Source organism: Vigna unguiculata, chromosome 11 (assembly GCF_037176805.1).
Source record: "Vigna unguiculata cultivar grain cowpea cultivar isolate G323 ecotype 2 chromosome 11, ASM3717680v1, whole genome shotgun sequence".
NCBI lineage: Eukaryota > Viridiplantae > Streptophyta > Magnoliopsida > Fabales > Fabaceae > Vigna > Vigna unguiculata.
In genome coordinates, this window is record NC_140802.1 from 2701878 (window position 1) to 2716975 (window position 15098).

Consider the following 15098-nt stretch of genomic DNA (forward strand, 5'->3'; position numbering starts at 1 on the left):
CAAAATTGCTTCCGAGACCTGGTTCAATAACCAAATATATTTATTATAACATTAACTGGTAGAAATTTATATTTTCCTATTTCATGTCACATGCGATGGCATAACCGTATTGATGACCTTACTCATGCAACTAAAAAAAAAAAGAGAATTTTAGATCTAGAAAAAGAAAAAAATATTCAAATTAAAAATCTTAATTAAGTAGAATTGTCAATATATATGCTGATAGCGGTCTTTAAAATAGAAAATGACAAACAATCATTCCAAAATTTAAAAAAAAAAGTTAAAAATGATAAAATTTTGAGATATGATATTTCATAATAAATAAATAAAATTATGTTTTACAACTAACCTTATAAATTAAAATAATAAAATATTCATTATTCAATTTTCATAAACTCTCTTTTATACTTACAAAAACTCTTTTTTTTTTGTAATCACATAAATAAAACGAAGCATTCTCTTCTTTTTTTTCTTACATCACATGTTAATAATTTTCTTATTTATTGAATCTAAAAATTATTAATTTTCTTTAAGAAATAAAATTCATATATTTTGATATAATATTAAAACATCACTAGAAGAAAAAATATCACTGGAATCTTATAATTCATGTTTGACCTCGAGTACACCTAACTTTGTTTGACCTTTGGAATTTTGGTATAAAGTCACTAAATGTAGAAAATGACAAAACAAGAACAACGAAGCGTGATGAATTAATCAATTAAATAAATAAATAAACACGTTCAAACTTTTTTATCATGAACACGTTCGATTTTAACTACATTGATCTAAAACTATTACTTAATTGTGTGTGGCATGTTATTTGATTCTCGGTTTGAATAAAAAATATTCTTTATTTATCTTACAAATATTCCATGACATTGAAAAGTTCATTTTCATGTATTTGCAATTGAAAAAATACGTATTTTTCATGTATACATGTTAAATTATTTCCTAATTTTCTGAATTAATTATATTTCTTACCAGGTTTTAATTTTCTTAATTAAGCATCTGAATTTATATATTTTTTAAACTGAGTATTCCTTAAATACGCTGTTATGAAAAATTAACTACATGCATATATTATAGAATGAGCTCTGAAGCACTTTCAGTTGAAAAACAAATAGAAATTTAGACATTAGATTGAAAAAATATATACAAATTAAAATTTTCCAATAAACTTCAAAGAAGTAAAGTAAATAGAAACTAGCAGAACTTTATTTTTATAGGGCAAAGTATACAAATTTAATTAATTTAACTATATTTTAATCCCCTACTTTATTTTTGTAAGCTAGTTTTTATGCTAATTCCTTAATTTAAGTTATAAATTACAATTTGATAGTTTGATGAGTTGATATCTGAAAAAAACAGAAACAAAGGAACCAGTTTAATCAATTTAATTTTATTTAATCTTCTAAAACGAAACTCATAAGTATATATTATTACATGACCATTGACTATTGACTATTTAATAATTACTTAAAAAAAGGTTAGATCTGAATATCATGTTTATGTTGACATTTAATTTATTCACAATGTGAAAAAAATAGTACATTTGTAGTTCATAAACATTAAGATCTCTAAATATACTAAAAATATGTTTGATTTTAACTAAGCAAGGTTTCACATTTACAATTTGCGTATCTATGCAGAAACAGTAGTAGTAGCACACTGTAATATTAATTAAAAATTACAAAACTTATTGAATTAAGAGAAAAAAATTAATGAAACCTAAAATTTATTAAAATTTGAAAAAAAAAGAAATGTAATGAAAGAAAGCGTCTTAGTAGCTTTCTTTTTCAAGTGCGTTAGAAATTTTGTAAACAACATTCCTCTAAAATTTAGTATTAGTCGTGAAACATGATAATATTTTAAAAAAAGATAACAATAATCTTGTAGAAATATTATATAATTTAGGGTTAAATATGTTTTTAAAAAAGATAACAATAATCTTGTAAAAATATTATATAATTTAGGATTAAATATGTTTTTAGTCCCTTAACTTTTAGTGAAAATTCGAATTAGTTCCTCTTTGAAACATTGGCCTAATTTAGTACTCAAACTTTACGAATGTCTAGATTTAGTCATTTTAACAAGATTTTGCTAAGTTTATTTAACGTTTCAAACGTGTTGCAAGACAGTTTCTTAGCTAACATTGGAGTGGAAATTTGACTAGCGGGATAAACAACTCAAATACTCTCATGAAACACGTTTAAAACATTAAATAAATTTTAAGAAAAATAGTTAAAAAGACTAAATTCAAACATTTTTAATGTTAAAGGACTAAATTAGGTCAAGGTTACGAAGAGAGACTAATTCCAATTTTTCACCCAAAGTTAAGAAACAAAATTATATTTAATCCTATAATTTATTTATTTTTACATAAACTCTATCACTAATTAGTATTTATTTTCTTTAAATATTTTAACAAGTGAAACCGCCACAAATTTACAGTTTTGTATTAAAACTGTACTGTACATTAGCAGATTCTTGTTTCGTTCCTTTTTAATTATTGCTATTTTTGGAAGACTTTTTTATTTATACATCATTTTAACGTCTTAAAATAATATTAATTACTCCTTTGGTAATTATATTCTTGTTCATCAATTAATTTGTATTTACATATTTATTTTATCATGTTTTCTAGTTTTGTGCGACAATCTTAAAAAATAAAAGGGTCAAAATAATGACAGTGTCTTTCGTGGAATATATAGTATTTACTTCATTAGTTACATTTGAAAGTTGACTTTTTTGTATGAATTTCAATTGGTTTAAATTGAAATTAAAGAAATTAATGAAGGGGAAAAAATGAGTGATAGTTATTAGTTAATTAAAGGATATCGCCGCCGTGTTGCCTCCATCGGGGGGAGAAGAACAACCAAACTACAACTCACTTTCTCTCTCTCATTCTCTGATCTATAAATCATCATCTCACTGTAAAAACTCTAACAATTCAAAGGTGCGTTTTTTTCTCTCTGTTTGTGTCTCCATTATTGTGTTTCCTTAACTTTTGCAATTTTTCTGCACACCCATTTGAGTTTTCTGGGAGTATGGCTGCCACTTCTTCAAATTTTAGCTTTGACCCATTTTCTATAATCTTGTTTTTGATTCACCACTGGGCAGGGATTGGTGGTTTCCAGTGCAATTTGATCCAATTCCTTGGAAATCACCATGCAACCTTTATTGCTATTGTTGTTATTTTACCAAAAAAATAATTTTTTCCCAACCAATATTGATTCCGGGAATCCTCAACGAGGAATGAAAATCAAGATGGAATCTTGGTTTGCTTCTGTTTCTGGTTTTCACTTTATGTATGTGATATTTGATCAAATGCGGCTCTTTACCCTTTTCTGCAGTGCTTCCGAAGTTTTGAATTTCTATCCTGAATAGGTTGTTTTCTTCATTTTCAAGATTTTTACATGCAGTGCCAAGATTCTATTCCTAGTATTAGATTTGTATATTTTTTTCTTATCCATTGAGTGTGTGTGCATGTTTCTTGTTTTCCGTTTTATTGTTTGAAAATGATTTTTCTTCTTTATATTGGCTTCTAAGAAAAGTTTATTTTTGAGAGGTAGTTATTGAAGTGGTTGATTGGGACCACATAATGTAATTATGTGGCAATTGGCTGTTAAGTTAATTGATGGGTTCATTCCAGAAAACCTGGTTGAATTATAATCTGATCTGACCGTTTAAACTTAGATCCTACTTCTGTACAATTGCAATTTGATTTGTTCTTCAACTTGTCTGATTCTGGTGATTGGATGTGTTGAATGAAACTTAGTTAGTTGAAGAAGTGAGAAACAAGTAATCTGATGAAGAGCTATTTGTTTGTTCAGAGCATAGTTTGTTCTATGAAGAACTTTTAGGAGGTTGAGGTCCATGATATTTTGAAATCTCTCTGGAATAGGAAGACCATGGGACGAGCTTCAACATTCCTTATAATTTTTATAGTTCTTGGTTCTTCCTTTGCCACGTATAATCTGGTAACAATGCTAAGGCACTATGGATCTTCGGAAGGTGAATCTGTTGCTGATGGTGGATTGTATTTTGACCCCATTCTTGAGATGCCTGATCATGTAAAGAATCGGAAGACATCTAAAGCACCTTTTCATGTGGCATTAACGGCAACAGATGCTCCATATAACAAATGGCAGTGCCGTGTCATGTATTACTGGTATAAGCAACAAAAGAAGTTACCTGGGTCAGAGATGGGAGGATTCACTAGGATTCTACATTCTGGAAAGTCTGATAACTTGATGGATGAAATTCCTACTGTTGTGGTTGATCCTCTTGCTGCAGGTTTGGACCGGGTGAGTTTACTGTCATTTTCCATTATAATGTTCTAGTTGCTGTTAGAATTGATTGTGATATACCATGATCACTAAATCAATGTACATGCTTTGTGTTCAAATCTTAGAATTTGATGAAAAGCTTGGGGGTTTTGGACCATGGTACTCTGTTGAAAGAAGTGAAATCTTAGAAAATGATTTGGTGTCAATGAAATTGTTCAAAGAGTGATATTGAAGGGAGGAGAGTTGATAAATTGTTTCTAAAATCCATTATGCAATATACGTTTTGAAATGATTGACATAACTAAATTTCTAATGGCCATACATAACACCAAAGAAACGAAAATTTAGGTGGTCTTTTTCTTTTGTCTTTTCAAGATGAATCTATTAGAAGCTTGATACTGAAGAGTTCATTCTTCAAATATTTGCTTGGTCACATTTTGAGGTCCAATTGTTTAAAACATAGATATGATTTAGAAGTTCATGTGCAAATAATATCAACTGCTTGACACATATTTGAGTTTTTTTTGGCTTGTCTCTCCACATTTGTGTTCCTCTGTTAAGTTCTTGTTATTGATGTTTTTAACATTTTGGTAAATAGTCAATAACTGAATGTCTCACTCTGATGTTAGTTATTGTCAATACAAATTAGATGTTTTCTGATGCACTGTATAATCTGTTTGCAGGGATACATCGTTCTGAATAGGCCATGGGCCTTTGTTCAGTGGCTAGAAAAGGCTAAAATAGAGGAAGAGTTAGATCTCTTACACTATCAGAATTGTGATCTATTGTTTTTCTTTTTTTTATAGTAATGAATTATGACCCAGTTGCTTCCCTTTTGATGCAGATATGTGTTAATGGCAGAGCCTGATCATATATTTTTACGCCCTCTGCCCAATCTGGCCTATGGAGGAAATCCAGCTGCTTTTCCATTTTTTTACATCAAACCTGATCAGAATGAAAAAATCATTAGGAAGTTTTATCCTGAGGAATATGGACCAGTTACAAATGTTGACCCAATTGGCAATTCTCCTGTGATTATCAGGAAGGTAGAATCTCTTCCATACCCGTTCTTTTCATGGTCGAGTCGAATTACTTTCCATGTCTTATTGTTGTTAACAATGTTACTGTTTTCTGCTTCTCTAGACTGTAGATTTCTTCCTCAGTATCTAAAGATCTTAATGCTGATTGTTCCGATCCCAATCCGATAAGATAGTATCGCTAGGGTCAATTACCGCATCTTATCACCGATCCATTTCATATTGATGATAGACCCAGTTCAGAATCTATGAAAAAAATGAATTTTTGTTGGTGGATCCTATCTGCCAATGTGCTAGCAGCCTTAGACTAGGATTAGATGACAAAAAATGAACTTGGATATTTGAGGGTCTAATAATTTATCAAATGATAAGATGATTTTTCTCTCAACCACCCCTCTTTGTTTATATGCATGCAATGCAATGTACCTAACTAAACTCCTTGTTATGTACTTCTCTGGTTTTTTTTTTCAGGATTTGATAGCAAAGATTGCTCCTACTTGGATGAATATTTCTTTGAAGATGAAAGAGGACCCAGAGACTGATAAGGCTTTTGGATGGGTGCTAGAAATGTATGTCTTACCGCATAACAGATTAATGTTGCAGATATTTTTCTTCTAGATGAGGTGCTGCAACTGATAGTTTGATGCTTATGCTAATGGTTTTTTTTCTTCTTATGGAACCAAGGTATGCTTATGCTGTTGCATCTGCTCTGCATGGCGTGAGGCACATTCTGAGGAAAGACTTCATGCTACAGGTTTAGCATAACACCATGTTTCTGGATTTGGTGTTTAATCTTTGTGTTATAAATGACAAGCTTACCCAATTCTAGTTTTGCTTTTCTTGTCTGTGACTTTTCAGCCACCCTGGGATCTTGAAACTAGAAAGAAATACATACTTCATTATACTTACGGTTGTGACTACAATATGAAGGTAAAATCATTTCTTTGCCCTGAATTGCATAGTTGTGATCTTCAAACATTTGTCATAAATTTGCCTTCAGTGAACAGATATCTGAACTTGTCAAATCTGCTTTGTTTCTTGCTATGCTATGGAACTTTGCTTTGGCAGATATACTTTTGTCTCACTAGTGTGTTTCATGATTCTCAGGGTGAATTGACTTATGGCAAAATTGGTGAGTGGAGATTTGACAAAAGGTCACATCTACGAGGACCTCCACCAAAAAACTTGCCTTTGCCCCCACCAGGAGTTCCTGAAAGTGTGGTATGTGTATGTAGGACTTGCCTATTGATTTAAGCACTTTATCCTATCTTATTGGAATAATATGTATCTAGAACACCTTTTCTTGATGCATGGATTTTACCATAAAACTTTTACACAAGATCCTTTGAGAAACTCTGTCTGTAATGTCATACATGTTTTCATTTTACTTGCACAAAAGTGAGAAGAAAATGGTATTTTTTTTCCCCATCAGCATGCATGTATTAGTGTCTGAATGTGAATCAGTAATGAAAGCATACATATGATGTTTTGATACGTCAATTTGTGTTATGTATCTATGTCTAACATGTTTCCATACCCAATACTTTAGAATAATTTACCGATATTTATCAGTGAAATATCTAATGTATAAAGTAGTAATACTTTTATGATAACAATAATTTATCATTTTTTATTTTGACTTTTAATACATGTGATTTTAATTTGGATTCACACAATAACAGTCATTTATTTATCATGTCTTATCTGATACATGTGTCGTATCTAATACACATTTCATACTCAATACACAGTTCGTATCCGATTCGCACGTTTCATCACGTGTTGTATTCGCACGTTTCATCATGTGTCGTATCCATACATAATTACACTGATATAGTCATAAGATTGTTGTTTTATTTTTTATTTCTAACGGTCTTTGATGTACACAACACATTGTCCAAATAAAAAGTTATGGAGTATTGTAATCATAAAAGTATCAGTACTTCATAGATTGGATACTTTATGAACAATTGTTATTAAAGTGTCCTAAAATATGAGATATAAATATGAATACGTGATACAAATCGAAGTATCAGTGCATCAAAACCAATGATTAATTCCTTGATCTCATGTGTTTTAGAATTGAGAAACACCTCATACATTGAGACTTGATTACAGTTTTATATATACCACTAGCAGTGGTTCTGTCCAATCTTTCTTCTAGTGCTGTCTATCTGAAACAGAAACATGATAGAAAGCATTATTAATGTGTTGTTTGCTTATGATAATGTGTGCAGGTGACCCTTGTAAAGATGGTGAACGAAGCTAGTGCAAACATTCCAAACTGGGAGACATAGTAAATATTTTCCATCCTCTATCATCTTATCCAAAGTGCATATTTCGAGAAAAATAGAACACGAGTGTAGACACTGAATCTTTTTTGGTCCCGAATTTAGTCTTAGAATCATAGATTAATGTAAACTATACCCATTTTTATGCCAATTTAAATGCAGGATAAATCTTTCATATTGCGTTCTTGTGGTGATATATTCTTGAATGGTATTTGTTCAATAAGTATTGGCTTCCAAATTGATCGTGTATTTGTTAACATTCTCTTGTATGCATAACTTGTTTCTATTCATTCGTGATGCTTATGCAAAATTGAAGCTTAAAATTTCTATCTATTGTTTCTTAGATTTGCATATTAGCATAATGAATAAAAATATTTTAAATCGACATTTCACTGGACAAAACTTTTTTAACGGATTTACAAACTTTTCAGGTATCTTTGATCAATTTTTCATTGATTTTTTTTATTTTTTTAAATTAAACTTAAGAAAGTTACCTAAAAAATTATTTTCCTTATTATATAACCGACAAATTATTGTTCCTTGTTTAGGAAAGAAATTGTAGGAAAGGGGAAAAAAATTAAATCAATTGTAGGAAAACAAAACTTGTTTAAATCAAAACTTTTATTGACCTGTTTAAATCTCATCAAATACCTCCTCAAACATGTGATCTAATCATGAAAAAGATAAGCAAGCAACCAATTTAAAAACTTTGAAAGAAAAAAAATAAAGAATTTATAACTTTAGAAAGATGAAGTTTTTAAAATAAATAAAGAACTAAATATTTATAATCTATTTTCAGTTTTTTAAAAAGAAAAAAGACTTTTTCATTGTTTATTTAATTCAAACTTTATTCTAGAAATGGTAAATAATCTGAGTTACAATCTTTAATCAATATCTGAAACCTTTTAAGGATTGCAAATACAAGATTTAATATTTCATAAATATTTTAAAATTCAAATTACACCATAAAAGTCTTTGAAAAAGATCACTTAAAATTTATATGATTTAAAAAAAAACAAAGGTATTTTAAAGTACAATTAGATAGACTCGCAAATATTAAAATATGTAGGAAAAAGAAACAATTGATATTTTTTAAGTGAGCATGATTTAATATAATATAACGAGATATTATAATTTATTTAATCATTATTATGGCTATAACACAATGTATAAAAATTGATATAAAATTTAAATTCTTTATTAATCTAAAGAGTTAATATTTTAAAGTGAATGTGATTTAATATAAACATAATAAAATTTTATAATTTATTTAATGATTATGGTAACTTTTATTTGTGTTGATATGATAACTTAAAAGTCGTAAACCATTTTAAATAATTAATACTTAATATAACGATTTTCTGTTTGTTTAACCTAGATATTTAGTCAACTATTTAATATAAAAATTTTGGGTTTATTTTTTTTTTTCTCTGTTTGTGGTAAGTAATATGAATCACATGAACTTGTTTTCACACCTCAAATTAAATATAATGTGTAAAAAATTTAGAATATGAAAAATGTATAAAATAATTATTGGAATATGGATGACCCTATGAAGAGGTAAATAACAATTATAATTGTGAGGGACCTCATCATAAATGGGAGGCTCCACTTGTAAGTTTTATGCATTAATTTCTCCTCTTACCAATGAGAAAAAAATTATTCTCAAGTTAAAAATGGTATTTGGGTGATTTGAATCAAAATTATGACTACCTTTGGATACCAATTTTCTTTTCCACACTTTTCTATTGCATGTTCTATACAGTTCTCTTCAATTAATTTTTTTTTAAAAGAAAAGTACAATAAATAAATGTTAGTCTTTAATGTAATAGGTTAAAAAAAAAGGAAATCAATAACAATTAATTATAGATAAAGTTAGAACAATTCTTGTTATTTTTAAAATTGTATTTAGCTGGAATAGTTAGGTTTTAAGTTATTTAAAAATGGCTGACTAAATAAGTAGCCTATTTAAAATCTTTTGTGGTGATGCATATGTAGAGTTGAAAAAAAAATAGTTATTATTTTTTAAATATCATAATTATTTTATAAAATAGATTGTGTTGGTACGAGTCTAATTAGGTTATCAGGTAAATTGATTGAACAAAATTTTTTTAATTCAATTTAAATCACAATCTTTCCATTTTGTCCTTACATATTTTATAGATTTTGTTTGTTTAGCTTAACGAAAATTATAATACATTTTTTAATCTAATTTAATTTATTCTTAAGCAATTAATACCTATTTTTGTTCTAATAGAACAAATTTTAAAAAACTTCAATACAACTTATCATATTATATATATATTACTTTCTCTTCGTTTTATGCTTGTATGATTCTTCTCCTATTTCTTAGTCCAAAAGAAAATATTTTTTTTAATTAGTAAACTTGTATTTTTTTTCGTAGTCAAATTTATTTTAAACAGCTTTCATGTGAAGTCAAATATTTCTATAATAAAAGGTTGCATGAAGCAATTTCTATTTTATCCAACCACGTGAATAACATTTTTTGATAAGATGTTTTAATTTGGTCATACCCAGTATAAAAGGTCATCTTTAAATATGTTAAATCCTTTTAAAAATATTTTTATATTTTTTCTGGTAAAATAAGTTCACAAAATTTACACTTTTAACAATTTTTTATTTTGAAAACTAAAAGAGTATTTTTTTTCTTTTTATTATTCTCATACTACAAATTTTAAATTTCAAAATTTACATTTCATTAATATATATTTTAATGATACCCATGCCATGACCCTATCCTTGACTAAACCAATAAATCACATCAGATTAATCCAATGGTCGAAAATGGATCAGCTTCAACTCAAAACTTACCGTTTCGATGTTTACAAAATCATTGTGAAACCAGATAAAGCAATGATGTCAATATATCGTTATCGTACGGTTGTGAGGTAGCCAGTGCGTGCTCTAGCTTGTGACTGTCGGCAGAAGAAAAATACTATTTAAATAAATAACAAATTAAAACAAGAAAAATATTACATATTATATAGTAAATTTAAAAAATTATTTTTATTTTCCAAATTTAAAATTATTATTTCCCAATTTTTTTCTCAAGTATTATGTAACATTTTTCACTCGTACACAACTAGTTGTTTAATTATATATTTTTTAGCGTAAAATAGGCGGAATCTTAACTTTTCCTTTAAAAGTTTAAAAAGTAAAATTAGATAATGACAATGTTTACATAACCACATTTAACATAATTAAAACTCGGTAAATCAGAAACAATCGTTTTCAATATGTAAAATTCGAAAAATACAATTGGTTTTCCTATTTACCTGAATTCTAACTACTTTTTTATACACTATCCTTAAATTTAAAACCTAAATTGAACAACCGTTGAAACAACTATTTGTTCTTAGGACAACAAAATTTTGATACCTAGAAAACGAAAGTGTCTGAAAATTAATAATAAACGGTGGTGAAGAGGTGTGTAATTGTGCCGACAGCACAAAGTGACAAGTGTGATGTTGTTGTTTTTCACTTGCATTTGTCACGAGCATTATACCTTCCACCTCAACCATACCAACACTTTTTTTCTAGCCGTTTGACATCTAAAATGGAGGGAAACACTAATATATACTTTATATATATATATATATATATATATATATATCATTTAGATAACAATTAGAGATATGTTAACTTAATAAATTTACCAAAAACATGTTGAAAGTTTCGTATAGATTAGAGATAATGATAATTTCATAGTATATAAATGAAATTCAAATTTCACCTTACAAACTGATTTTGTGATATTGAGTTAGACTTAAAATTTATTTTTTAACACATATATATCATTCAAGTTAGTAAACCACTACTTGAATAAAATACTGAGATTAAATTAACATTTGAAAATAAAATACAATTAGAATGGGATAGAAAAAAAGTGTGTCGTTTTGGTTTTTTTTTTTATTAAGTAGGATTTTGTGATTGGATTAGCAAGTATGCACATGACATTTTCACTTCTAAAGTTGCGACTGACAAATCATGGCAGAGAAATGAAATCGCATGTACTCTCTGTTAGTATGTATGTACGTATATATATAATAACAGTACTGAAAATGATGTCGAAAAATAATACTAATAAATATAATTCATCAATCACCCAAATACATATTTCAAATCCACCAGAGTTGAATTTTTCCTATTGAAAGGAGAAATAATGAGTGTTCATAATTTAACTGATCATCACATATATAAAGATGAATATATTTTATTCTTAAATAGTTTATAATTAAAATATTGTTAATAAAATGTGTAAGCAATGTTATTTATAACATTTAAAATAACAATGATAAATGATGAAAACCATTATTCAATATTAAGATACGTTTCTAGAGAAAAGAAGAATAAAATTACCTTTATTATAATATATACCATGGAAGATAAATAAAACAAATATCCAAACGTAAAAGGATATAATTATTTTTATAATAAAAATTAAAAAATAAATGTTCAAATAAAGAATATATAAACACTTAGATATTGTTATCCAATTTTAAAATAGAAATAGTTACCCTATTTTTTTCTTTTCATTAATTATCCAATTTTGAAAAGCAAAAACTTAGTCCCTTACTATTTCGTTCATAAAAAGTTTCGAATGAGACATTTATAAAAATACTCCTACAAAACCGTTTTGTTGTTTTTCATTTTCATTTTTCTTGCAAATAAAATTCAATGTTCAGATCAAGATCTCACTTCAAATATTATATTAATGGAGTTTATAAAACAAACAGAACAGATTAAGAAACAGATCACCCAATGTTTCAATCTTGTCCTCTAAGTTGGTGTCTCATAGTGGGAACATGTGTAAGGTAATAAATTCCACAAGATCATGAGAGACAAAATAATTAATCACCACAATATCATTTTTTTCTTCTTTTTTTGCTTTAATCATCTTGATACAAAATGACAGTAAAGGTAAATAGAAAAGGATTAAGATAATTTTTTTAGAAATTAAATAATTAGCAGATGATTTGAAGAAGAAAAAAACCCAAAATTAAGCTATATAATTTGGAGAAATAGTTTAAAGTTTCATTTTTCATGAGTATGCTCTTAGATCTATAGAACAAATTCAGATTTTGGATCGAATGATTAAGTTTTAATTTTTGGAGGGTCCTACATTGCAAATAATAGTGCTCTTTTGAATCGTATTACCACTTTTAATTAACCTAAAGCTATGATATAACTGAGATTCTTGTTCACTTTCTGAAACCAACCTCGTTCTTTGGCATAATATTTTTGGCTCTTAGGGTTTGAGATTTGGTTTCATTTTGCCACCAATGGTGCACAACCCTAGGCATCACTTTATCCCTTTTGTTATGCAACTTTATTAAAATATTCCATGGTCTATAGTCTTACTAATACAGAGAATAGAATATATTCTCACACCTTCCACAGCAAATAACTCAGATTTTTACACTAAAATTTGAGTTTGTTTTATCAACAATAATAAATATGAATAAAAAATAATAATATGATAATCTCGACCCTCATAAAAAAATAAAGAAAGATAAAGATATCATTATATACAAAAACAGAACCAAACATCGTAAAACAAAACACATAAAAAAGATAAAGACTCACACTCAACTAAATTTTGACAACTGCAAAGCTTTCATATAATCGACCTTTGAGGCGAGGTTAAAACTTTAAGATCATGATTATTGGTATCTACGTAAAACCTTGGTAATATATTATAGTCTTGAGCATATTCCTTCAAAAAGTGACATAACATCCTTCTTTCCCCTTTCACCTACGAACCTGCATAGAAAACTTGAAAACACTGAAAAAATGTGTTATTTTGTAACGAACCTTATGTATTAAACAAACTACGAAGCTAAGATCATCATTCACCATGTTCTTGTTCTGCTTGTTTAAAGGAAGAGTAAACACTAAAATGGCGAGTGATGAAATTTGTAAAATAATTGCAAACAAGTTAACAAGTTGAGTACTAAAATGCATTAATAAGGAGTTCAGATTCTCTACTGATTTTTTTGGTGTTGTCATATACTGAGCATTAAAAATACACTGTATTGATATTTTAAATATCTTTTTAATATATTTAAAACGTCAAAATTATTGGTAATCAGTGTATTATGAAGACACAGTAGAGGAACAACAAAAACAAAAAAAAATAGCAAAAAATCCAAATTCATTATGAAGTTAACATTAATGTGAAAGAAATAAAAAAAATGGAGCTAAATATAAGTAGTAAAAAAACATAGAACATTATGGTACTTCATCCACAACAATCCCACATTTGCTCCATTGTTTCTGAGCACTTCATCATAACCATTCCACAAGACAACACCACTTTAACCCATAACATGACAATACACAATGTCTTTTTCTTTTGAGTTCTTGAAACTGCAAATTCCAACAATATTATTTGCCATTACTTGCTTGATTTCTAGACAGAGAGATACCCAATGCGTGCCCTCAAATGATTCTGCTATTAGAAAGCATATTATTCATCAGTTTGAAGCATGCATTCAACTATTCATGCTTTAGTCACATAGTTGCCCACAACTTCACCTTTTCTTTTCTCTTTTTTTAGTGCAAAACTCATGCATTATACAATCATCTTTATACCCCAAATACTTTTTTTTTTATTCTTTACCACAACCTCATGCAATATATAATCATATTTTACCCTAAATGCATTCACTCAATTTATATTATATTAGGGTTGCTCCAAGTTGAACCTTTTGTTACACACTAAAATTTTCTTAGCACAACCCTCCAAAACAAATGGAATACACTCTGTTATCCCCCACCGACTTCTATTTGTCACCCCCACTACATTTGTACTTTCACATCCATAAAAAAAAAAAAAAACTATATTAAATTGAAGTTATTAGATTCAAACACATCTTAATTCTCAAACTAAAATTTTTTTATACAATGGAAATTTTTTGTCTTAATAATTAGATGATTTTATAGACTTAAATGTGAAAATATTAACTTAGATTTTATATAGATAATATTATCTTATCGGTATAAAATGTAGAGTTTTAATTTGGAAAATAATATTATAACAATTAATTTTGACAATTTTTTTTACAAGCTCATATACCTAAGTGGTTTTATAATAAAGGAAAATAGAAAAATAAAGAACTATTTAGAAGATACTATAATTCAAATTATAAAAAAGTTATAAAAAAGTTGTCAAAATTTAATTTTTATAGTATATTTTCCTTTCAATTTTCCACTTAAATTTTTTTTTGTCATAATGAATCTCTTTAAAAAGAGGCTCTTGGTAATATACACTAGTGATACGTTCTTTTTTTTTTTTCATTTTTCATCGCGTTATTTATCACATTTTACCTAACTTTGTCTCCTTTTAAAGTTTTTTTTTTTATCTTTCTCTTATTTCATCACACACCTCCAAAATCACATAAAATTTTCCATGAAATAAAAGTTCCCACAAGGTTTTTTACTATATATATATAACA

General features: G+C 27.7%; 1 protein-coding gene across 1 annotated transcript; it reads left to right on the forward strand.

Moving 5' to 3' along the window:
• The first annotated feature begins 2793 nt into the window (after positions 1-2793).
• Positions 2794-7858, forward strand: LOC114168205 (hydroxyproline O-arabinosyltransferase RDN2). The gene is made up of 9 exons (XM_028052942.2): positions 2794-2959; positions 3837-4310; positions 4976-5043; positions 5137-5338; positions 5801-5898; positions 6014-6083; positions 6188-6259; positions 6437-6550; positions 7567-7858. The coding sequence occupies exons 2-9, from the start codon at positions 3915-3917 to the stop codon at positions 7624-7626; spliced, it is 1080 nt and encodes a 359-aa protein (XP_027908743.2). The 5' UTR covers positions 2794-2959; positions 3837-3914; the 3' UTR covers positions 7627-7858.
• Positions 7859-15098: the final 7240 nt, after the last annotated feature.